Consider the following 26,697-nt stretch of genomic DNA (forward strand, 5'->3'; position numbering starts at 1 on the left):
ATTGTATGCTGCAATTTAATGTGATATGTCTGTGCCCCTTGTCACACATGGTCATGGTATGTATGCAATGTACAAAGATCAACTTGTGGAGTATTACATTAAAAAATATAACTTGTTGATACTTGTTGTTTCTCTTGGGACCAATAAGGAGGGCTTTGTTCCCAGATTAAATGGTGCGTGCCTAAATAATCCATCCTAATTATAGCTAGCTTTTTGGAGCTCTTTGCAATGCCCTACTCAGTAACCTAATCACACACACTAATTTCATGCAAAGTAGACCTCTGTTATCAGGACTCGGGGTTCAGTGTCCTTTCCAAGGCCAGAAATCAACCAGGCAACCTCGCATGATATGGTGGAGACCCCCCCTCTACCACCTTTACTTACTCCAGGCTAGCATTTTCGAATGTCCCTCTCCACTATCTGACACACCCACAAGATAGTTTACAAAAGCACACACACCTGCATTATACTCAGCCAATTTGCAGCCCAGTAGTTCTCCAGATTGTGTTTTCAGCAAAGTCCAATTGGCGCCTTTCCAAAGCACTATTGAGCATATTCCCTGTCTTTTTTTGCTTTATCGTCCTATCAAGATATTTCCCCTGATGGCTAGCCTGTTGCAGGTGGAAGAGAGAGAATTGTGTCTGGATAATGAACTCACATCTTCCTCCTTTTTTCCCCTCCCAAACACCCTAGAAGCTCCAGCAGTGGTTTATCCATGGTCCCTTACCTATATGATCATCAACAGGCTTAAAGATGATGTTTAATTTATGGAAAAGCTTCCAATATTTCTTTTTGGGGGGAGGGGGGGATCAGCAATGTTCTACAGATGATAATTAATTTATTGAAATTTAGCTGCACAATGAATCAGACAGTCCAAGAGGAGGACAAAGATAGATAGAAAGGGAATTAAGGCTGGGTAGGTTGTTAAAATGGGTGAGCAGAATAATCAATAACAGTTAGGGGAGTGTGTGTTGTGTCAATCTAACAGCTTGTTCTTGTTCTACGGGGACAAACCCCAGACGTGAAAACTGCTCGGTAGAGCCAGAGCCAGATTGACGTTCCACTTTATTGAGATTTAGTGGGTCTGCATGGATTTGAATGATCCTCAGCATAGTCTGTCAGTTGTCATGATAATGAATGGAAGATGACAGGTTCAGTGCCAACCATTCTCACTTTGCTGCTCACTGTTGAAGGCGGCCAAACGTTATGACAAGGGCAGCCAAGGGATCTAAATATGACAATATCGGTGGGCCACAACCATGGTTAGAAAAGAAAGAATGATCACTCCTTAGCACATATGATGTCACACTGTATCTGGATGGACTCTTGACATTTTTAAATAGTATCTCAAAGTTATTCCTCAGATACAAAAAAATAAATAAATCGAGCCAAAAACATAACTGATTAATTACTAATTACTTTATTTGCTGAATACATTAATTCACTTTGAATTCACTGGCAAAAGTAGCAAGTTGCTTAGTTATAGTCATTTAACACAAGAAGGAATAATGACAGTCAATTAATTTACTCAGATGAGTTTGCATCTATGATTACAACTACCTGCCAATATCCGGTGTTGAATGCTGTGATCCACAAGTTTGACAAGAGCTGGATTAGAGAGTAAATGTTCTTAATTTAATTGATCCACAGTTTGTGTGAAATGACCTGGAAAATGTGCTTTTATGATCTGAAAACATAAATAAGACAATAAAAATATAAATTGCTGCCATCCTCTGAACTGACTTTGCAAATTCTGACTTCTAACATTTCCTTTGTGGCTCTCAATCGTATGGCGGTTCATTACCCAGAAGTCACAGAAATGTTGACACTCCCTGGTCTAATGTGTGGCAGTCAAATATGCTGTAGTACTCTTACCATCTCATAGCATGTTGGCTAAGAGGCAATTGTTTATTCAACATATATCTCCACTATTTTAAATAATTTTCAACTTTTCTTGATTTGTTTTATTCATTTTTTTAAATTCTGGCTAAGGCAAGAAGGTAGCCTTGAAACTCAGAGAGGTAATCTCAAAAACTTTAGTTATCATCCGACAATAAATGAGCTTTTTCGAAATGTCTCTGCATTCATAAAAGAGGACAGGAAGTCTTGGCCTGGATATCTGCTGCAGCAGTGATCCCTGGAGTAGAGGATAACTCAGTAGATGGTGTCTACACCCTACATGCAAAATTTGTCTTTACTTAATCGAAATACATGTTTTTAACTTAACTTATAAAAGGTTTTAAGTTTTCTTCACTTTACTTACCTGTACTCTTTACCCACATAGACATTCAATTTAATAATTTATTCTTGTTTTTCTCACAAAAAAAGAATTTTTAAGTTCAAACCCTTAATTTTATCATCTTGTGATAATTCTTTCAATTAAAGCTATGTCATGTTTAGGACTGGATTTTTGTAGCTGTGTAAGAATAGTTGTAGTCCTGTAGTTAAGAAGCTCTTCTCTGGTGTAAGAATATCCAGAGGAGTGCCCAGACACACAAGTTATGCACAAAAACAAAACAGAAGTAACGCACTAAAGCACCAGGGCATCCATACGCGGCGCCATCTTGGACTGCAAGATGTGATGTAGTCTTAATGCTTTTGAAGTATTAGTTAAAAGAAGGTCACCATGAAGGAAACTCTTGAAATGTTTTACTCACAATTAGTGTCCGTGTTGATGTTTGTTTAACTATCAATAAAAATCAGTCTTAGTCTAACAGCCTGGTGAGATATTGTTAATTTCCCAACTCTGGGAGTAATAAATGCTCTCCTATCTTGTCTTTGTCTCACAAAATGTAAACACCGTGTACAAATACTCCCTTCTTAAACAACAAATTTATAATGAAAATTAATAATAAATGTGTTTTAAATTATTAATGTGTGACTTATCTTCTTTAAATACTGGAAATTCACAATGAACATGTTAAATCATTTACTTAGGTTCTGAGATAGCAACAAAATCAAAAATGTGTTTTGTGTAATTGTATTACCACAATTAATTCACTAACACCTAATGAATATACCTGGATCTGTGAGTTAAAATAGGGAAAAAACACAGGAACGAAATCTGGATTTGTTCAAATAAATGCTGACTCTTACCTCTACTCTTACTTTACTGTTACCTCTTCTACAGTCAGTGACTTTTCATGACAAGTTTCAAGTTTTCTGTCTGATTACAAAAACATGACTTGTGAATCTATGGTGAGTCTTTTCTGATCTGATACCACACAAATACAAACAGATGTCATGATCCTGGTTGTCGTGAGAGCTTTACCGTCCTACATTTTGTAGATACCATAACAAAAACTATGTTCGTTCTATCAGTTACTTCCAGTTAAAGGAATCATTGTAGCAATCAGCATATTGCATCATTAGCATGAAAACAAGCATGAGATATTTTTTTAAAAATACTCGTAACAATAAGGTGTTTGTATTATTTCACTTTTGAAAATGATCATTAATTTTTGACTTCTTAAAAAAATAATAAAGCTTTGTATGTATTTGAACTGTTTTAAACATTTATGTTTTTGGTAGGAAAGAATCAACTTGAAACTGTGTGTTTTTATAAAGTGTCAGGGCGACATAACATGTGCACTAACATTGTTTTAGTTTGTGCTTTTTTACAGATTTGTTAACATGTGAGAAACCGATAATTAAGAACAAAACATTAACAAATATAATCAAATTTCTTTTAAATCGAAATCTTGTATGAAGCATTTCAAGTAAGACATTTTTAAGGTCTCAAGATCGGTGGGTTGCTGTCACCATGATAATGCTGAAGACAAGTAACTGAGGATGACATGTTATCCTTTGTTGCAAATTATTTCTAAAGGGTGCTGTGAATCTTTTTTGAAATGTTATGACTAGTCTGAGTATTGCTCTGCCTGGCAAACCTTCTTCTTAACTGTCCTGAAGTAAAGTGCTACCACAATCACAGCATTTCAGTGCAGCGAATACTTCAAAAATCCCAGTTTAATAACAAGTTTGTAAACGTGTTGTTTGTCAGATAATTTCAGTGCTCGTCTCTTCAAATGCCCATTGGCTTCCTCACTGGAATATGTGACTTTTCCAGAGACATCATCTGCTGAAAAGCTGTCTGTAATGCTGACAGGCTCAGTATTGCGATATGAATAAGCAAACAGTTACACGGGATGCTTTATACATACTGAGTTTTATTTCAAATCCAATTGATGCACATAGACACAAAGAGATGAGAGGAAGAGATGATTCAGTCTGGTGCTCACTGGGCCATTGTCACTGCCACAGTGGGGAATATTACTCCGTAGTCAGGCTTAACATCTGACCAAATCTATCTCTGTCTGCAGCTCCTCTCTCTCTCCCTCTCTCTCTCCCTCTCTCTCTCCCTCTCTCTCTCTCTCTCTCTCTCTTGTTTTTGCTTTGAAAAGGTGTTTCTGAGAAAACGCCTCATGTTACAATCGTATTATTGCATGAGTATATCAGCCCTTATTTTGTGTATTGATATATGTTAAATTGTCAATATGACAAAGGAGGAATCCATCTTAAACAACCTAATACAGAGCAAAAATAATTCAATATGTGCTGAAGCTCTTGCACATTATTAAAATAAAATACAGGATTTATCAAGTCCAGAATAATACATAAAATAAACATAATGAAACTGCTTTATCAATGAACAGTGGTTAAGTAATGGCCCAATAAGAAATCTGAATTCAACAAGTCTACCTGAGTAATATAATGGTTACTCAGAAAGAAGCTAATACTGCCAGCGCGTCTACTGTGCCTCTTATATAATGGTAGCTGGGGTAGGCTCCAGCCTCCACTGGATATGCAGTTAAAGGAATGAATTGGTGGAGTTGGAAAATCAGAATGTCAAGGTCAAAATGACCTCTCTGCAACGAAAAACAAGTCTGTTTGTTTTTTTAATCCAGCATTTCTGTATGCTGTTATATATATTCTTGAAAACATCCATCCATCCATACCCCGACCACATTTCAGACACACTGCCTTACACTCTCGTTTATTAGCATAGTTAAAACTGATTCGCAAACTGACAAGCTGAAACAGAACAATACAGAAATAAAAGCAACATAATGTAAAACACAAACTATAAAGTAAAATATAATAAAATATGACTAACCTAACACAATTCAAGATTCAGGGTTCATTTCATAAAATAAGAGCAATGAATAAAATTAATAAAATACAGAAATGCTTTAATGTTTAAATGTGATCTGTTCACTGTGAGTTCAGCTCAGTGTGGAAGTCTCTACTGGGGACTGTTTCACCATTTGTGCGCACCTCCTCTGCTCCCCACGGAGATAAAGTGAAGAAGATACAGGTGATGATGATCCTTGAACTGATTACAACTCATTACATTACTTTAAGTGCAATAAAATTTTAGTTTAGTTTTCACAAAGGAGCTGTCCAATGTGTCCAGGCACTATGGAATTTAGTTTTATTTTGTTTTTCCATGACTTTTTCTCTGCTCTGACCCACACAGACAACAACTTCTATTTTTGTACTCTGGCGTTTCCTCTCCCGCTTTAATGAAATTCAGCATGTCTCACTTCATTCACCAGGAAAACTTGGTGGATGAGCAAGTGTGGCTGGAGCTGATTGGTGAAGGAAGGACCATATTGCATACTTATGTATAATAATCTGTAAATGAAAATATGATTGTTTTTTCAAATTTATGTATTTTTTGCATCAACATAGATTCATTTGAGGGGCTTGAGTTGTTTGTAGTTGTGTGTTTCATTAGGAGAAAACAATTAATGCAGACAAGGATACAAGCTGTACATTTTTTACACTTATCACAGTTATTTGCTAATTCCTGGGTGTGATTTAGACTTGGCGTGATGATTACATTTAGGTTAAAGTCCTCATTGTTGTCTGTGGTCAGTTATGAATAGATTGGGTGTATATCCTTTAACATTAAAAATGGTTTTATTTAATTCTAGTTATACTGGAAAGGGAATTCACCTTCACATTGATGTTAGATTTTATGCTAAACACCAGCCTGATTGAATTTATGAACACAGTTTTTTTTGTGTAAAGCCTTAAACTTGTGTTATCCAAGGACTGCTGATGTGAAACTTTTAAAACTGCACAGGTTGCAGTGTTTTAGTGAGTGGGAGTTCAAACAGCACAAAAGCACACAGAAGACAGGCACTCTGGATGAGATAATGACCGTGCCCTGGATCCATAAACAGCTCAAATCTATTATCAGGAATCTACATGAGTGCTGTCAGTATAGTAGTGAATGATATGTGACCAAGAGACAATATCAGTGAAACCTGGTAAATATAAAGTGAATGTAATATTTGTCAATGTTATATTAAAGTGAACTGTTCTCATTTCGCTGGAAACTTGCCCACAACATTCACAGACCCCTAGGGACTAAACAAAAACACAGTGTGAGATGAACACGCTCAAACGGGCCACTTTACTGTGACACAAAGACAGCTCTTGAGTCTTTCTGAGTCCTTTCCAGAAGCTGTAAGCTTTTCTTTTCTGTTTGCCCCTCTGGAGACGTTTTAAAATGATCGATTTTTACATTATTTTAATCCAGTGGACTGACGTGTTATTGGAAAGAGGAGTGATGGATATGGATGTGCAAGACTGGGCATTGATCACTGGGAGAAGGGAGGTCGGGTCGTTTCCCCGAGGATCCCCCTGACACGCACATACTTGCTCGCTGGTGGAGAGTGTTTATGCGCGTGAGCGCGAGCACGCATTAATTCGATGCGGTGCAGCTTTACCGAGAAGTTCATTTCCTATAAGAAATCTGTTGCCGCCGCATATCATTGTAACAAATGAATTTACCTGGTAGCTTTGGCACTGCATGCGTAAAGCAGCCGGTTTTGTGTTATATCCTCCTGATGACCAAACTCTCATCTGCAGATCTGATGCAAAGAAAATTGATTTTCCTCCCTGTAATAAGTGAGCTCCACTTGGAAAGCAGGTCTCTGTGCGGCTGTGTGCAGTTTGCAGCAAGTGGAGGATTAGGTGTGATGCTCATACGAGATCGCTGAGGATCAGCGCACGCAAGACGAAGTGAGAAAGCGTGCAGAGGTAAGCGCGTACTCGAGCTGTAAGCGTTTTTTTTCCCCTGGAACGCGCACAGACAGACAGCGCTGCTGGTGAGACGGCAGACCGAGGAGGGCAGGAGAGAAGAAGGACGCACAGCGCAGACGCGTAGAGACAAAGTTCTCCCACATCGAGTTCAAATATGGTGCCAACAAATATGTGCGCTACAATTTCATGAAAGTTGAAGAGACGCACACATGGATTTATGTGAGGCGCGTTAGTGTCGTGGAGCCAAAGAGATATCCAGTCATGATTTGGGTCGTTGTTTTACCATTTTTTATTTCGTGCGCATTCGGGAACAGGACCGTGGAGCAGGTGCCGTTTTTTCACGGCCATGTATTTGAGAACTCGTCCCCGGGCTGCAGGGTCAACGGACTGAGCGTCCCATTAAAGCGACTCAACTCGCAAAGGCTGTGCGGTGCCGGGGAACCCAGCTCCGCGGCAGCGCATCTCAAACTCCTGGGAGAGGGCAGCGAGAATTTCCGTGTCTTTGCGCACCACAAACGGGGACATATTCTACTGAAGACTTCCAGGGTTCTGGACAGAGAGGAGCGTGCCGAATATGCGCTAGGTCTCGGTTTGTGTTGTGGTCAATGCGCGGGACTCTCCCGGGAAGAGGAAGACATGTCTCCACTAGTGTCTGAGGTGGCGTCCATCAAGGTGGACGTTTTGGACACTAACGACCACCAGCCCACTTTCCCCGGAGACGATGTGAAACTGAGCCTCGATGATGCCACTGCGCTCCGCATGGCGATCTACACGGTCACCGCGCGGGACGATGACAGCGGCAAGAACGCCGAGCTCATCTACTTTGCTCTGCCCAGAAACGGGAGTTTCTACGTGGTGCCCAAAACTGGTGACATCCTCCTTGTCGACTCCATCCTCGGCCTGGGTGAACCTATTAAATTTGAAGTGTTTGCCCGGGACCGGGGGTGGCCACCTCGCACAAGCCAGGGCATAACAGTGGAAATAAATCCACGGCAGTGGCCCGTGGCGCCCTCACTAAATCCCCAACCGGGAAAAGGGAAACCGAAATCGCAAGAGAAAGTACCAGCGAGAAAGTCCAGGTCAGTACTGGAATCAGATAGCCCAGTTTTAATCAACGTGTCCGAGGATGCAGGGATCGGTTCAGTGGTGATGAACCTGAACCCGGTGAGGTTTCAGTCGGCCACGTTTGAGCTGGTTGAGCCCGACGTGGAGAGCTCACCGGTCAGCGTAAGTCGGGACACCGGGGACATAATCATAACCCGGAAACTGGACCGAGAGACTGAGCCTCTAGTGGAGATCACCGTCAGAGTGCAGGATAAAAGAGGTGAGCAAAAGGCGATGTGCACGTGTGTGAGTGAGCAGCCCGGTCTGTGGATGTGTGGCAGTGAGAGTAGGAGAGAGAGAGAGTGAGGCTGCAATTGGACAGGACGGTTTGTGTGCGTTCCTTTTGCTACAAGCAGTGCCAAAATCCTAATTTGGACTGACTCTTACTCTTCTATCTTGTGTTTCTTTTCACAATGTAACTTGGTGTATTTTGTCACTTCGTATTGCATGCGTAAATACGCACGAAGATAGTGTGCATTTGCCCAGAGCTTGTATTCAAGATAAGATAAGATAAGATAACCTTTATTAGTCCCACACGTGGGAAATTTGTTTTGTCACAGCAGGAAGTGGACAGTGCAAGAGTTATGAGGCAAAAATTAGAATACAATAAGAATAAATACAGTACACAACTGTACAGAATAGAATAAAATAAAATACTATATACAATAAGATAAAAATAGAATACAAATACAAATACTATATACAACTGAGTAAAAATACAACGATGACAGAAAGGATTATTGCACTTAGTATTATTGCATATGTATGGATGTGTGTGCTTGATCAGTTAAAGTCTTTATTATGGAGTCTGACAGCAGTGGGGAGGAAAGACCTGCGAAATCTCTCCGTCCCACACCGTGGGTGCCGCAGTCTCCCACTGAAGGAGCTGCTCAGTGCTGTCACAGTCTGCTGCATGGGGTGGGAGACGTTGTCCAACAGGGATGACAGCTTAGCCACCATTCTCCTGTCACTCACCACCTCCACTGGGTCCAGAGGGCATCCTAGAACAGAGCTGGCCCTTCGGATCACCCTGTTCAGTCTCTTCCTGTCCCCAGCAGAGATGCTGCCGCCCCAGCAGACCACGCCATAAAAGATAGCAGAAGCCACAACAGAGTCATAGAATTTCTTCAGGAGTGGGCCCTCCACCCCAAACGACCTGAGTCTCCGCAGCAGGTACAGCCTGCTCTGCCCTTTCCTGTAGAGGGCGTCTGAGTTATGAGTCCAGTCCAGTCTATTGTTCAGATGAACACCAAGGTACCTGTAGCTGTCCACAGCCTCAATGTCCATACCTTGGATGTTCAGTGGTTGCAGTGGAGAATGCTTGTGCCTGCGGAAGTCTACCACCAGCTCCTTGGTTTTACTGGCGTTGATCTGGAGGTAGTTCAGCTGGCACCAGTCCACAAAGTCTTGAGTCAGTCCTCTGTACTCCTTGTCGTCCCCATCAGTGATGAGGCCGACTATTGCAGAGTCATCAGAGAACTTCTGCAGGAAGCACTGGGTGGAATTGTGGGAGAAGTCTGCAGTGTAGATGGTGAAGAGGAACGGAGCCAGAACCGTTCCCTGTGGGGCCCCCGTACTGCAGACGACCCTGTCCGACACACAGCCCTGAGTCCTCACATACTGTGGTCGGTCGGTGAGGTAGTCCAGGATCCAGGTAGTGAGGTGATGGTCCACTCCAGAGTTCACCAGCTTGTCCTTTAGAACCGAGGGAAGAATAGTGTTGAAGGCACTGGAGAAATCAAAGAACATGATTCTCACAGTGCTTCCAGCGGTCTCCAGGTGAGCGAGGGAACGATGTAGGAGGTGAATGACGGCATCATCCGCTCCAATGCCAGGCTGGTAGGCAAACTGAAGTGGGTCCAGTGATGACCTTGTTAGGCGCCGAAGCTGAGCCAGGACCAACCGCTCCAGGGTCTTCATCAGGTGGGATGTCAGAGCCACCGGCCTGTAGCTGTTGAGGTCCTTGGGGCGTGAAGTCTTTGGCACTGGTACAACACAGGAGGTTTTCCAGAGCTGTGGGACTCTTCCCAACCTCAGGCTCAGGTTGAAGAGGTGCTCCATCACCCCACACAGTTGGTCCGCGCAGGACCTGACGACCCTCGAGCTGATGCCATCTGGGCCCGCTGCCTTCTTGCCATTAATCCTCCTCAGTTCCCTCCTAACCTGGGTGGTTGAGAGAGACAGGCTGGAGCCTTGTGTTGAGTGTGTATTGGATGCTGTTGTTGGGGGTGGGGGGGAGTGAGCAGGGTGAATAGAGGAGGTGTGAAGTGTCTGAGGTGGAACAGCAGCAGTGGGGGTGGGTGAGTCTGCAGCCGATGTTGCAGACTGCCTCATGGCTGAGTCAAATCTGTTGAAGAAATGATTCAGTTCATTTGCCCACCTCACATCCCTCCCAGGCAGAGAGTTCTGCTGTTTGTGGCCCGAGATGGTTCTGAGGCCTCTCCAGACTTCACCAACGTTGTTTTGTTGAAGCTGGTTCTCCATCTTCTGCCTGTAGCTCTCCTTCCCATTCCTTATCAGTCCCCTCAACTCTCTCTGCACCCTTTTCAACTCCTCTTTGTCTCTGGATTTGAAGGCCCTCCTCTTCTGCTTGAGGACGGTTTTAATTTCTGGGGTAATCCAAGGTTTGTTGTTGGAGAAACACCGTACAGTCCTGGTAGGTACAGTGTTATCCACACAGAAGTTTATATAGTCAGTAATCCATGTAGTAAGGCTGTCGATGTCCTCACCGTGGTCATCACAAATCACCTCCCACACAGTCGACTCAAAACAATCCTTAAGAGCCTCCTCGCTCTCCTCTGACCATCTCTGTACTGTGCGGGTGGCTGGTGGCTCCCTGCGCACTAAGGGCTCATACACAGGGACAAGGTGCACCAGGTTGTGATCAGATCTGCCCAGGGGAGGGAGAGGTGATGAACTGTATGCCTCTAAGGAAGGAAAAGGAAACTGCGATGGAAATTGCTCGATTTAAGATGATTTTCGTTTTTTGATTTTAGATATTTGGAAAATTACTCTACTGTAGAGTAGTCTATCCGCTCGGACAGGTTTCCTGTTCCTTTGTTGTAGCAAATACATAACCTTGCAACCTCAGTGTTCAGAAACAGTGAATGGATGTGAGGCCACCTGGAAATGCTAAGGTCGAATGGTGAAATGAGAAAAGTTCTAGCTTGCTGTGGGGAGTCTGACTGTAAGCAATGTCAAAGTGTCATGTGTTTACAATCGAGGTTAAACTGGGTGACATTCATCAGTGCTGATGATGATTCACGTGCTAAGATAAATCAAGGGCTCCATGAATGTGTCGTGTGCCAGCAGCGACATATGCTGGGATGTCAGGGGAGAAGCAAGTCGCGTAACGGCCATCGTACCAACAGGTTAATTATCACCTGCGGACAGAAAAGAGCAGATAGACTGAAAGTTAACAAGCAGCCAGATTCACATTAATAAATGCATATGCAAAGGGATGAAACACAGAACTGAATATTACACTCAGTGCTGTGGACCAGACTTCAGAGTGGAAAAATATTATCATATATTATATATAAAAAAAAGTCTGATACTGAGTTTGCACATCTATCTGTGTGTATTTATCTTTCAGTCTGCCTTCATACATTTACTGGAAACACATTTGTTCCATTAAGACCAGTTAACAGCATTTGACTGGAGAAGAGATCCAATCAATGTGACCTGTTGGTGTTGGTAATGTGAGCTATCCTGATGCAGAAAATAAGCTGAGCCTGCTCCTAGCACACAGCACTCATTTACACTGCCAGTAACGATCCACAATGCTGGCTATTTGTCAGAACAATTTCCTTTTGAAAACATCAAAACAGACACTCTGGTATCTGTCAATCTAGTATTTTAGTGCTAATTTACAGCTTTACAGCTATGTATGTGCACGTGTGTGTGTGTGTGTGTGTGTGTGTGTGTGTGTGTGTGTGTGTGTGTGTGTGTGTGTGTGTGTGTGTCACGCATGCATAATGCTGTCATGTGTGCATTACAAACAATCATCTTCATGTTTAAATTGCATTGTCTAATGAATGCATATCCATACACATGAGTTGTGTGTATACCTCAGCCTTTCTCTGCAGGCATGAAGCGCAACTGCTACTTGGAAAAATATCAATTCATTGTTAAAACACAGAACAAGCTTCTTTTCATCCAGATTAAGTCAACCAAATGTTGATTAAAAACAAAAGATTAAAATAACAAGCAGGATTTAATCCAACATTCCACAATATTGACAATACTTACCTAATACTAATACTACAGGTCTTCTTCATGCTGCCAAACCACCTCTGACCCTGTGACAGTAACATGGGTTTGCTAGAGGTGTACTGTGGTGTCTGGCACTGGAAATTTGGCATCTGATCCTTTGGGTTCCATCAGTTGAAGAGTGAGGTACTGATTGAGTTAGTTCCAGTGAATCTCACCCTTCCTCGATCTGACTGAGGAAACACTGAGATATTGTTGGCTTCCTTTAGCTGGTCTTGAGCAGTTTTTTTTAGTTACATGGGCCAAGTTCTCCTGTGGGGGAGGCTTTTTCTGTTGGTCAGTGCCACTGGTGAGGCACGAGGAGAGGGTTTGGGCAAGGGGGTAGCAATATTTATGTCCATGGTACCAAAAACGTCACTGTACAATCTTTCATCAGTGCTAGTCCCTCCAGCTGGTGTATGTTCATGCATACACAGGGAGCATTTAGAAATTGCAGAAACAATACACTGCAAACTTCACAGAGTTGTGTTATCAAATGTCTTCACGCAACAATAGCTACAACTCAATAACTCATAATTAAAGAGTTTAACAGTACAGTGCCAGGAAATTTAGCTTAACCACCAGGGGTCTCCACTGGTCCTTGACATGAATTTGATCCCAAGACTTTACAAAAACATTAAAGCTATTTAAGGCATTTAAAAATGATTTCACCAATAAATTTCCCCTCAAATAAAGCAAAAAAGTATTTTCCCAAAAAAGTGATAAATGCTAATCAGCAAGAGACAACTGATATGGGAAAATATGACAACTGAGTCTTTAAGAGTAAAAGTTAAAGTTGAATATTTTCTCTTTAACATTTTGAACAATCCTCGCACATTTGATATTCAGTTCAACAAAAAAGTAAATGTAATGCCATGTAGTAAAACTTAGGTTTCAGATAGATAGACAGGAGTCTTGACATTAACCTTTAGTGCATTGTATATAACGTTTTAAGTTAAAGAGAAATAATCACTTTAACTGTCTGATGAAATTAGTTAGTAGCTGATGTTTCCTCCCCTACAGGCTGTCAAAAGTTAAACTAGTTCCATCTTTCTTGATAGGCAACTAGAAGACGTTATTATTATTTTCACAAATTAGCAGGCATCAAACAGACACATATAGGACACAGTTTGCAAAAAAACCCCTCAAACAACTCTTGTCAAGAATGAATTGGTGGAGGGAGAATGAAACAAAGCAATGTTTTATTTTTCATTTTTATTTAAAAGATGTAAAACTATGTATGAGAGGTGGGGACAGAAGCGTCCCCTGTATTTTTATGAAATTAAAAGTTTATTGCATGGAAACACTTGTGCTGAGATGAAGCCGTCTTCTGTGAAGCAGCCAGAAAAAGTGTAAAATGGCTTAGTGTATTTGAAAGCTAAAGGACATCTAATGTTGATTTTATGTGACCAGATCCTCTGTTAGTTTGGGTAATTGATTCCTGGATGTCCGTTGGGTGCAACTATATTTGAATTTGATTTTGTCTAACAGAATGTAAGTTAAAGCAAATTTTTAGTGAGAGTTGTTGCCTAAATGGATGGGGCTTAAAAAAGCCTAAAAGCTTTTATAAGTTTGACTGAAGAGGAAGAATAGAGGGGCCTTGAAATACATAACCGTGATCTAATTGTTTACTGCTACACGCTAAAAGACAGCAAGTTATCATCTCTGGGTTTAGCAGTTGGGGACGAGGCTGGATCACCTCAGAGTCTCAAGCGCGAGGAACGCATCATCAGTTCGGTTGTTGGTGGCTCGGCTGAAGTCTTTTAATCCGTTTGGAGTGGAGAGTCCTGCTGGAGCCACGACCTCCCTCCATCTGCTCGCATTATCCCTGTAATCCCATCTCATTCTCTCTGTCTGTCTCTCTGTCGCGCACTTCTCTCTCCTCTCTGTGTCTCTTTGCTCTCTTACTTTCTCGTTCTTATTTTCACTCTCACTCCAGGGATTTAGGTTTGAGTGGAGGCTCAGTTTAAGACTGTGAGGGAGAAAGCTCCTAACATGATTCTTCGAGGAACAGACGTGTTTTTTGGGGGAGGGGGAAACCGAAAGCCTTGTGTCAGGATCTGAGATAGCGTTTGAGGTCCGCTTCACAACTGCTGCTGAGCTTCCACAGTGTTAAGTGTGTGTCTGCTTGTGTTACTCGTGTTGTGTGTGTGTAAGCAAACAAATCAGTCCACACAATCACATTGTGAGATTTGTTTTTCTTTTGTGGTGGATGATCATGGAGCTGGCATGCTTAAGATTAGGGTAAATCTCCATGGAATGAATAAAAATCAGTGGCACGTCCTCCTATGTGAAAAAAGCTGTACAAAGGTTTTTTCCTTCAATTGTTTTTACTGGTTTCCTTTCCATGCACAGCTGCTCTTCATTTCAAACAAGATAATACCACTCCCTGCTTTTATTTTCCCAACATAAACCGTGTGTGGGCTTGAGTTTGATATCCCTAGCCCCTCATTTTCACAAGTCGTTTAATACTGTGCCAACCCCTATAAGAGCACCAAGTGAGTAGCCCATTAATTTTCCCCAAAGGGTCTTCCTTCGTCTCTAAAACAGCCAGCATGAGACTGTTCTTTGACTGCAGTGACTTCTGTTGGCACAATGATTAATGAAATGATTAATTTGATTAATTAGTCAAATGATTAATTTGGTTAGTCATGCAGAAGTTCTTTTTCTGTCTTTATAGTTTCTCCTTCCACCACATTTTTCGTGTGCCACGTCTGATTCTCTTCTCCTGCCTGAACTAAACACCAATATCCTTCATAATTTACTTAACTAATGCATCATCAGATTTACATTTATTTGTTTTTGTTCATTGTATTTATTTTTGACTTTTTTTTTAGTGTATTCACATATTTGTTTCATTATATTGCATTTTATCTTGTTGAATTTCATATCATTGTACTTGTTTAGGCTACATCAATCGTTACAGAGGGGAACTCTGTAATTATTCTTTACCGGGGGTTGGTCAATGTACTACAAGTTTCAAACTGGCCAACATATGTCTACACATAAATATATTGGCAGCCACTGGCAACATATATATCCACCTAAATAAGCAAAAAGGAAAAAGATATGATCATAAGTCCACATATTTCTTTGTTTTTTTAATAAGGTATCAAAAATGTATGTTTCAGGCCTGATTTTAAAACGAATATTTAACAACACTATGCAGTTTTTTGTACTTGATTGTTGATTTAGCCACCTCCAATGTTGGTGCTATTTATTTGGCCTTTTCAGTCTAGTGCTGGTCCACGTCACTTCCAGTAAGACCTTCATATCGAAGGTTCAAATGAACAATTACCAAATGCAAGCTCAATCTTGGAATAATCTCCAGATCTTTTTCTTTTTCATTCATCAGTTTCACTTGATTTATCTAAGTAAATAGTTAAACAAACATAATCGTTTTCATATGATACAATAAAATAAAAGTATTTTTCATTAGGCAATTTGCACTATTAAGTTACCCATCTAATCTGTGTCAAAGGTTTATTACGATCTTGAACATTTTCAATTTTCTGTAAGTTTGTGGTAGAAATATTACAGAGAGGGAAAATAAACACCAGGAAACAAAACACTTCAAACCAACGTTATTCATGCGGCTTTCATTCCTATGTAGCAAGAACTAGCGCCATTTTGTGCGTAATGTTTTCTAGGGAATTTTGATTCAGTGTGTGTCTGCTTTTGTGTGTTCATCTGTGCGTGCAGACTGTGCGTGCATGCATGGGATTTTAGTTAATGAAGAGAAACAGCTGGCTCTAATCAAGAGAACTCCAGATTTCTGCCACTCTCCACTAAGCCAAAGACACACACATAGACATAAATGAAGATATATGAGCAAAAAGTGTGTCAACACAAAGGCTAAAATAAACTGCATTTTTAGGCTATTTGGTCATGTTAGTACATGCAGAACGCATCTCAAAAACAAACACACACGCGCGCACACACACACACACACACTGTACATTCCTCACAATATCCAACATTGTGATTATTGTGCATTCTGGGTTGCCAGAATAACATTCCAGACAGATGGCAATAAGGGAAGCCTGTTAGCTGCATATGTTACTCATCTTTTGTTTATTGAGATGAAACAGTCTGCATCCATTTGTTCCTTCGAAGAGCATAAATAGCACACACTTGGTCTTCTGCGCACACATGTGTGCGTGGACCATAAGTATGCATGGATGGTTAGCTGACTTAGCCCTCACAAACCCGATGTGACGACACAGGTTTTTTTGCCTTATTTAATTGCATTTTGTTTTCTTACATACATATAAAAAACCCACAGGGATGCACAGTCAGCCCAAAAAGCTCAACTTATCATCCAGAGAGACTGTGGTTTCATCAAGGAGTTACACCATTGCTAAACAGCATCACAGAAGAGACTTTGACAAACTTTGGCTGCTTGGCTTCTTTACCCAATTACTCTCTTCAGCACTGAGGAAGTCCTGTTTTTGTGCCTATAATGTATACAGTTCATTAAGAAACATCAAGATGTAAAAGTTTACAACATGCTATCAGAGCAAAGCATCCAAAGCCTGAATTGTTCTTATTTGCTGCATCACAGGGTCTTGTTTTCTGTGACTGCGATGTCTGGTGCAAAGAAAAACACATAATTTGAGTCAACTTGAGTTTCCTTATCTCACATTTAGATTTTGCAGGTCTTTTACTGTCACCAAGGTTTGTCAGCTGCAGTTGCTAGTAATCTCAGATGCTGTCAAACGTGCTATACAAGCCATAATTTTTTCACAAGCGCAGTTCCCAGGTTAAATAGACAAACTGTAATAAAATAATAGGAAAATAATTTTCTGGTTAAGGTTTACATGGTCAGTCTGCTTAATCCACGTTAAAGATGTTATGTTTGGTAATGAGACCAAAGCTCTCGGTAAACTTAATTACCAGTGCTGTGCATGAATGTGCTCATGTTTTCAGTAAACACTGAACTGAAAAGAATGTGTTTGCAACTAAAGAATGTGGTGTGGACCAGCGGTCCCCAACCCCCGGGCCTCGGACCGGTACCGGTCCGTGAGTCGTTTGGTACCGGGCCGCGAGAGTTGAGGCTTAGGTGTGAAATGTATAGTTTTCAGGGTTTTTATCGGTTTTCAGGGTTATTTTGTTATCGTTTTTATCGTTAACTCGGTTTTCCTGGGTCTTTTCACGTGTGTTATGAATAAATCTTCTTTTTTTCGGTACTGGTACTGGTTTTATTTTGTTGTATTCATCCGCGACACCTTAAAGGCCGGTCCGTGAAAATATTGTCGGGCATAAACCGGTCCGTGGTGCAAAAAAGGTTGGAGACCGCTGGTGTGGACATTGAACGACTCATAGTTAAGCCTAATCAACAATACAGCTTATAAAAATTTTATGGAATTTTAGAATGGAAGTGTCTATGTGTTCCAATAAAAAACAAATACATCTGACAGTGTTATGCAAATTGTCCCCTAAAAACAAGTCATCAGGTGTTTATGTTAACAAGGAATCATTTTCAAAGGGCAAGAACGGGACCTAACGACCATAATGTTCCAGTTGTAACCCGATCTGTTTAAGGTTGTCCTACTTTATGTGGTAAAAGATAGACTACTTGTATAGGTTTAGCTTGGCTTTTAAAAGTAATCTCTGTGAAGTCAATATAATATGGAGTAATTCATTTACACTGGGAAGCAGCAGAGTTTGGGGGCTGTGTGGACAGGGCAACATTGACCATATGAATGTGACGTCTTTTATTTTTGAAATTGTGAACTAAAAAAGTGAACTAGTTAATTGTGTGAACTGAACTGCGAAGTAGCTCCTGTGAAGCTTGAACTTGCACAGCACTGCTTATTACACAGACTTTACATCCTTTGTGGTATTGTTTCTCATTACATCTCAAGTCTTGTTATACTGTAATTTACTGTCCTCACTCCCTCTGTCGGGCTTTACAGAAGATAAACATGACAGATGTGATTTTCTTTTAAATAGACTTTTCACTCCTTCCACCATCTGTCATTGCCAGAATCTCTGAAAGCTTTAGCATCATTTGTTCAGTAAGAGCAGCAGCTTCTTCCTGTTTTGTGACACAGACCAGCTCGAGTCGCTTCCAAATCAGACTGCACCGCAGACACTAAAAGAGGATGCCAAGATTCTCTGAGCTTAGCTGGTTTCTTAAAGGAAGCTATAGTAAAGTTAATGTGGTAACGATAATCTGTCAAACTCGGGTAATGTCAACCACAAAAAGGACTTCAGTTTCAATACAAATGCATTTACCTTTCAGGTACGTTCAAATTCTGACAGTCAACTGTCAACAACAATGACCTCAAGACACTTTATATTGTAAGACCCTACAATGTTAAAAAGAAATGATTTTATATGTGAGGAGAGGATGCTGCATTCAATTCTGACTTTAAGAAGTACCAAAGAATAGAAGCTAATATGGGAGGAAAAACGTTTCTGTCTCTAGTCCTAGTTAGTAAACTCATAGCAGCATACTTAATTAGAAAGATTATGCAAATGTATAAATGCTGTCCTATTTCTTTAATGTGCGTGCACAAGGACATGTCCTGATCAGAAATGACTCTATTATTTACCACAATGTTACTGGAGGCCAAGGTAATGCAATCTAAACTAAGTATCTGGTTGTACACCATATTTCTTTCAGATTTTTAGTGCCGAATACAGTAACCTCAGTTTTGTCTGAATCTACAAGGAGTCTTTGTGTCTATAAGCCATGTAATTAGTTTAACTAGTTTATTTGTAGAATCTGGCTTTATGGATAAATAAAGCTAGATATCATCTGCATAGAAATGAAAACATATGCAGTGTGTCTAATAATATTATTTAATGGAAGTATGTATAATGTAAAAAAAAAAAACACTGGTTCCTCACAGGGTTCATTTTAATATTGTGTGTGCAGAAGGCTCCCTGTTTACATGCACACACTGGAATCTATCAAGTAGAGATGATCAAACGACTGCAGCAACATGGCTTGTTCTCATTTCTGTGGTAAAATATTGTGGTCAGTGGTATGAAATGCTGCACTGAGATCTATCATGGCAAGCAAAGAGATGAGTTCACTGTCAGAGGCCAAGTAAATAATTTGTAACCTTTGCTAGTGCTGTGTTTGCACTATGATGTACTCTAAATCATCACTGTAACTCTTCAAATGAACTATTCCTCTGCAAACGATGAGTTAACTGTTTGACAGCTACTTTTCCAAGGATTTCTGAAGTAAAAGGAAGGCTCGAAATTGGTCGGTAATTAGTTAAAAACTGTCGGATTTTTTAAGTAATGATTTAATTACTGCCACGCTAAAAAGCCTGTGCTGCATAGTCTGTTAATAAAGATAGATTAGTCACATTTAAAATTTAAGCATTATCTTGTAGTCGAAACCATCAAGGCACATGATGGTTTAGAGGAAGACATTATAGATGTTAACTCACAAAGATCGATAGAAGAAGTTACTGTACTTAAGATCTATGTGGGATGGCTGAGAATATTTTTTTCTCTAAAGGTTAAAATATTATATGTGAAGACATTAATAAAGTCATTTCTAGTTAAAGTTTGAGGAATAGTCAATTGATTCTTTGTCAGCCCAGCTGCAGTGCTGAAAGGAAACTTTGGACTGTTCCTGTTTCCTCGATCAGTGCCAAGTAGTCAGATGCCCCAGCTTTATAGAGGTTTTTTTCATAGACTTTTAGATTAACACCATTGTCCACAATAACATGCTGCAGTTTAAAGTCATGTGAAGATGAACTAACATTAAGAAAGCACAATTCCCTCTAAAGACCTGCGGTTGCTTAATAGTAAAATAAATCTCTGAAAGAAGTTTGTACTCAAACTCAGCCCTGACTTGCAATCCAATGTCAAATAACTAATTCAACTTATCTATTTTCATTTATTGATTTCACACTTTATGGTCAGAACATGCACATTTCGAGTTCTGTTCATTGTGCAATGAATAGTTTAACCAATACTCTCGTTTATCACTCAGTGCACCAAGCTCTTATTGCATCAAGAGAAGGTTACTGTGCAGCCGTTTGTCACTGCAGTCTGATTGTTTGAGGATCAGGTAGTCAAGATGCACTGGGCTCTAGTGGAAACCAATATATAGACAACAGGTGAATTGGTTATCTGGTCGCTCTGCTACAGAGTTGTGTAATAATGATCAAGGACAAGGCCTTGTAAAGAAATACAATGTTATTTCCATAACCGAAGCCCTGGGGACTGCAGCATAAAAGCTTACAGCTGGCAGCTAGAGCGAGGTGATGTACCTGAGAGGCAGAAGCCTAAGGGATAAATGGCCTGTTCGAAGAGTGCAGGTCTGGCTTTAAAAATTCAAAAGGATATATTAGCTGAGAGCTGGGTTGTTCAAGTCAAGTAAGAGATGCAGCAGATGATAGCTTTAACACAGAGACAGAGGGACTTGATCATGTTGTAAAAACTCTTTTTTAATTCTAATAAATCTAGAAAGCTTGTGATGATTATCTAAAATATGCATGTATAATGCCTGTTTTGACCTCTTTGGACCACTGCGGTTTCATGGGCACCTGTCGCAGCTAATGAATGAATAGTTTGACATTTTAGGAAATTAGCCTATTTGCTTTCTTGCTGAGTTAATGAGAGGATCTTTATCACTCTCATGTCAGCCTAATAAAGACAGAGCTATGCATCCAGTAGACAACTTGCTCGGCTAAGCAGTGGAAGAGTGTGGGAACAGCTTACATGGGTCTATGTGTATATAACAAAATCACCTGTTCCTACAGTATAATAACTTCAGTGTATGTCACCTCTTAAAGCTCCTTAAGAGGAGACTTTTTAAAAAAACTGTAAAAAAAAAGAAGCTAAAATGCTACTGACTATATATTTAATGGGGAAGCTCAATGAGATAATTCGATTTCAAAGTTCTATCCATCTACACACACCCTTCTGTCTGTCTGTCTGGTGACAGTTATGCAAATTCCTGATACTATGACTGCTAATTCATTTTCATTGGGAGGACAGACTTTGCTGGAAAGAAATAACTGTGTTGCTATTAATTTGCTAGTCCATTTGCATAGTCCCCCCCTCCCAAAAAAAAAATAAAATAAAATAAAAAATCATTATGAATAATTCATTGTAGTTAGCAGCAACAATTTGTGCCAAGATCAACCCCAATTACTGAGTAATAAATTTGATATTTGGCATAGCGCTTACCTTTTTAATGGAATTTCGACTGTTTTGCAATGTCACCCTCTGCTCCTTTTTATGCCAGGCTTCTTCTTGTGAGTTACAATCCGCCATTTATGTATTTTAATGCGAGTAATATCAGCTGTCTTATCATTTAATAATCAACATATTTCAGTTTTCCTGCAGAGTTTAAATTGCAGTGTTTGATTTAAAGTAATCATCATATGTGGCGTGACTATTAAGTAAAGAGCCTAGACTTATTTAAATTGAACCAGTATGAGCCACATTATTCAACAGTCACATTAATGATGTGAACGATCTAAAGTGAGTCAGTAATCCTGAGTGTTGTGCCATAAGTGTAACCGTGAAACCCATAATGTGATGTCGTTTTTTGTCTCTTTTATTTTTACATATTTCTTTCAGTCACATCATATCATCATTTTTTTAATTATATCTCCATTTAAATGTCTAAGTATTAATCAAAAGCACATCTGCTGCTTTGTGGCTCTGTAGTTGAAACTGTAATTTTTATGATTTCTTGCAGATATTACATGTTCAGCCTTCATAGCTGTTCAGAAGACAGCAGGTTGGTGTTTTTGGATATGGCTCAACTAATAAAAGCTACAGTAAAATGGGCATTTGGTAAGAACTAATTCAGCCAGGCTTTATTTGTTTGTGTCTATACAACAGGAAGATTCATTTCAATATATCACAGCCTGCCATAGAGTATGGATTAATTATTCTATATACTTTAAGTAAGGGATTAAATTCAGAGGTAAATGAGAGCAGGAGTCAACTCCTCTGCATGCTGTGTAAAATCTTTATTTATTTATTTATTTACTTATTTATTTTTCATTACAACAAACCTTGGCAGGTAAATCAAGATGAAATATGGCAAACACTGATTTCTATCATTCTTATTACTGTTATTATCAAAATAAAGTTGTTGGTTTTAGGAACAAGTGACTCAAAACAAAACAATCAAAAGGAAATGAAAAGACTCCCATTAATTAATGTCTCTTGTTGTTCAAGGAGTTTGGTTTTCATTATTGCGGTAATTGGTTTTTGTTTTTATTTTCCCTTATCTCACAGGTAGAGTGTTAGCAGTTCAGTTCCTGATGAACAAGCAGTATTTTTCCAAAACTGGCAATAAGAAAAATAAAAAAAATAGATCAAATGCAACAATCTAACACAATGTAATTTGATGTAATGATTTAACTAATATAATGCTGCCACTAGCTTCACTGTTTTGCCAAAAAAATGAAAAACAGCAAACCACCTTTTGAGAACTGCTTCAGTTTTGTTACAGTTGAATAGCCTCTTGTGTAATTTGCACCATCTGTTGCTGCTTCAAAAATGGAGGACAGTTTGGTCCTTGGCCCACATCGTTGGCTGATGAAACCTTTTCCAGAAATGCTCGATCACCAGCGAAGCATAACAAAACTACAAAAAAGAAAACAGAGTAATATTTCTTACAAAAAGGCAATATTGGCTCTCCTAAAATCTCCCCCTAAAATTGACTTGTAAACATCAGCTCTGGGTATAATGCAGGGTGCTTGATGAATCAGCTGAAATAGCAGATCTAAGGCACTCGTGATAACGAGACTAAAGTGTGTTTCCCCAAATGTAACAGCATTTTCAAACCTATCATCTGTTTATTCTGGTCCAGATCAGGTGAAGTACCATGGCACATTTACACAAATGCTGGGTTGCACTGCAGAGTGCAAATTCTCAAGTGTGCCTCATTTTATCAGTGGAGCCACACAACAGCAGTCTTTTCCCTCAAAAATGTTGAATGACAGACATGCTCTCGGCGTCAGCCAAGGTAACGCATCATTGCTTTTAAAGTCATCATTTGGTTCATATGTTCTCATTCTAGTGGAAACTCCAAGTCTGGTCGCCTTCTTGATAAAATCTCGGTCTGTATTCTAGACTCTCATTAGTGCAGACAAATCCAACAAGGGATAAATGGCTTTAGGTTTAAAGCAGCTTCTTTAAACCAACTGGGCTCGAAATGCTTCAGGAGTCTCTGACAGTTGCATCACCTGGGTGAACTTTTATTCTTTCAGTATATGGATTTGCAAACCAAAGCCCATGTAAGAGATTTAACAGATTTTAGAAACAGTAATAGTGTATCCAGGACACACTGATATAATTATGCTGAGGAAACCCCGTCTTTAAAAGATATTTGATGTTAATATGTCAGTAACCTCTTTCCTCAGTGCCTTCTTCTCCTTGGAGAAGGTTGTCAGCCATGCTACAGTCATGTTGCCTCTGTAGCTCATTCTTAATTGAAGTGTGCATTGCTGTAATGTGGTGAGAGTAGCTTATTTATTTGTGTGGGTAGAGGCCACAGGGTAGCTTCCTCATGTCGAGCCTTACTGCCAGCTTTTGCTGCAGCGGGATCAATTAATATCTGCGTGAGTGTGTCTGTGTGTAATTGCAAGTGTGTGTGTGGGAGGGTCAGCACATGTTTGGATCAAACAAGTATGTGCACACATGAGTGTGTGTGGTGTAAGACATCTCCCCCCTCCCCCCGTTTAACTGCTGCCCTGCAGCATCTCCTCTAATATGCTGAGCACACAGGAGGGTTCCCCTTTGCTCTTCTTCCTCGTTGTTTCTTTTCTGTTTACAGACATGCAAACTTTCTCTTGCTTTTTTTTTTTTCTTTTGTGCTTAATTTTAAGTGTTTTTTCCATCTTACATCGTTGTGCCCAGAACGTGAATTAGCGGCACACTGTTCCTTGTGTTTATTCCAAGGCCATCGAACAGCTCGTGTAGTGTATGCTGTCTGCTTTGTTTTGTTCATCTAATCCACCAAATCTTTCTTTCTTTATGTTCCTTTTGCCTTATTGCTCCTATATTTTCACTTTGTTTTCTGTCCTGGTTATGTCAAGCACCCTCTTCTGTCTTTTAGCACTATCTCCCCTGCTGTCTTTAGCAGCTGTTTTTAACTATTTTCCCATTTTTCTCTCCCTGTTCTTCCCATACCATTATTTTTTTTTTCAAAGCTGTTGGTATCTATGTTTGCTTTATACACATTTTCTTCATTTATTCATCCAGAATAACTTTTTTCCAGAAAGAGACGCACGTCTTTCTCGGTCTCTCTCTTTCTGTTGCTGCAGCTCACGCTATCAATGTGAGTGATTGTGCAATCCTGCAGCGCGTTAAAGACATGAGGAGACTGTCAAACAGATCAATAGACAGTGTCTGAATACGTCTTCCAACCCCTTTACACACATCATTGAACAAAAACACACAAATATAGAAAAACACATGTCGGAAAACATCCCAGGAATTGCATACACACAATGAAACAAATGCATCAACATGCGTTATACACAGGCAAAAATAGATGTATGGATAACACAATCATAAAATGTACAGACTTACACTGATATTACAGAGATTTTTTCATTTAGATATGGATGCACATTTAAGCTATTTGTATGGGTCACCAAGACAGGAGCAGTGATTGTTGTGCTTCAGAGTGATTGATTTTCCATCTTAACCGGAGGTTCTCAGTTCATCTGATTAAAGACAGACAAGTTGCGAATTACAGATTGGAAGCTACTCTTTCTGACTCTCTCTCACACACACAGACAATAAAGTACTGCAAGTGGCTGATCTTATCTTTGCCCTACAGTTGTGGCCACTGCAAAAAGTAGAGCTACATCACGTACCACAGTGTTTGTCAGCTCATCCCTCAGCTTGAATCTGCTCCAACACAGAGGGTAGAGAGCAGTACCAGACCAGTAAAAGTAGACCTTTGTAATGGCTGCATCTGCAAATGGTGTCTCGATCGTATTTTATAAATTTAGCTGACATTTTTATATCCATTGTGGTTTTGAATAAGTTCTTTTGAGTGGCCAAACAAGCAGGCGATAGCAAATATGCAAAGGTCAGAGCTGCAGTGGTTTCACAGTATTAGAAAGATGACAGTGAGAATGCTTGCAGGGCAAAAGGAGTCAAGACTGAAAATGACAAAAGGCCCAGAAGGGAGGTATAGGTTAATTTTTGTAGTTTAACTGAGCATGTAAATCACTTAATTCAAATATAATTACAAAAGGTCTACATTACCTCCTAACTGAACCAGCAGTGGGAGTTTGATAGTGATTTATTATGAAAACAGAGCAGGGTAGAAGAATTAGCAGAGGAAATTCTGAGATAATAAACAAGCATTTTTATCAGGTTAAAACTATGTTCTAAGTTTAGCAAGGCTGAGCTAAGAATTGTACTTTTTATTTTAAAGTACGTGATATAATAAATTAATAAACTGATCCGTAAGGCCAGCAATGTTGTGGGGATGGAGCTGGACTCCCTCAAGGTGGTGTCGGAGAGGCGGATGCTGTCCAAGATAAAGACAATGTTGGATAACACCTCCCACCCACTCCATGACATGTTGGTCAGTCACAGGAGCTCGTTCAGTGAGAGACTGAGATTACCGAAAAGCACCACTGAACGACACAGGAAATCATTCCTGCCTGTGGCCATCTCCCTGTACAACGCATCCACTTAACACACTGTTTGCTGCTACAGCTACACATGTTTCTTTTCCAACTATTTATTTATAAGTGACTTATGTATGTATGTATGTATATATATGTATATATTGTACTATTCTTAGTTAGCGTATTGTCTGTCTTGTCTTAATGTTGGTTTAAAATGGAGCACTGTAACAAAAAATAATTTCCCCCAGGGATCAATAAAGTATTCTGATTCTGATTCTGATTCTGATTCTGATATGCTAATAAACCACCTGATGTTTACAGGTTTCTCAGATTATAAATCACAGCTTCACTGAAAGAACCCACAGACATGGAAAACAGCCAAAACAGATCCACTGAGGGGGGGAAAAGTGGCTCTAATAGTGGCCCAACAAGTTTTCTAATAGTCTTAAGTAAAATTACGGAGAAAGAGAACCATTTATTGACAAAATTATAACATGTCTACACATAAACACAGAAAAGAGTTTTCCACAGCTATTATTTTAACTCAAATCACAAATAAAGCTGACAGAAAAGAAAACGGTGCTGCTGCTAATATATATATATATATATATATATATATATATATATATATATATATATATATATATATATATATATATATATATATATAAAATGTTAGGGGTGCAACGATACACAA

The 26,697-nt window shown here is 39.8% G+C and overlaps 1 protein-coding gene across 1 annotated transcript in view; it reads left to right on the forward strand.

Annotated features, from left to right (window-relative positions):
• The first annotated feature begins 7,160 nt into the window (after positions 1-7,160).
• The window catches only part of LOC308397943 (neural-cadherin-like), a 348,547-nt gene continuing 329,010 nt past the window's right edge, over positions 7,161-26,697 (forward strand). The window contains exon 1 of the mRNA XM_080884232.1: positions 7,161-8,380. Coding sequence (XP_080740358.1) covers positions 7,243-8,380 — 1,138 coding nt within the window. The 5' untranslated portion in view covers positions 7,161-7,242. The remainder of the gene's footprint in view (positions 8,381-26,697) is intronic.

The sequence above is a fragment of the Rhamphochromis sp. 'chilingali' genome (assembly GCF_963969265.1).
Source record: "Rhamphochromis sp. 'chilingali' genome assembly, chromosome: 6".
In the NCBI taxonomy this organism is placed as follows: domain Eukaryota; kingdom Metazoa; phylum Chordata; class Actinopteri; order Cichliformes; family Cichlidae; genus Rhamphochromis; species Rhamphochromis sp. 'chilingali'.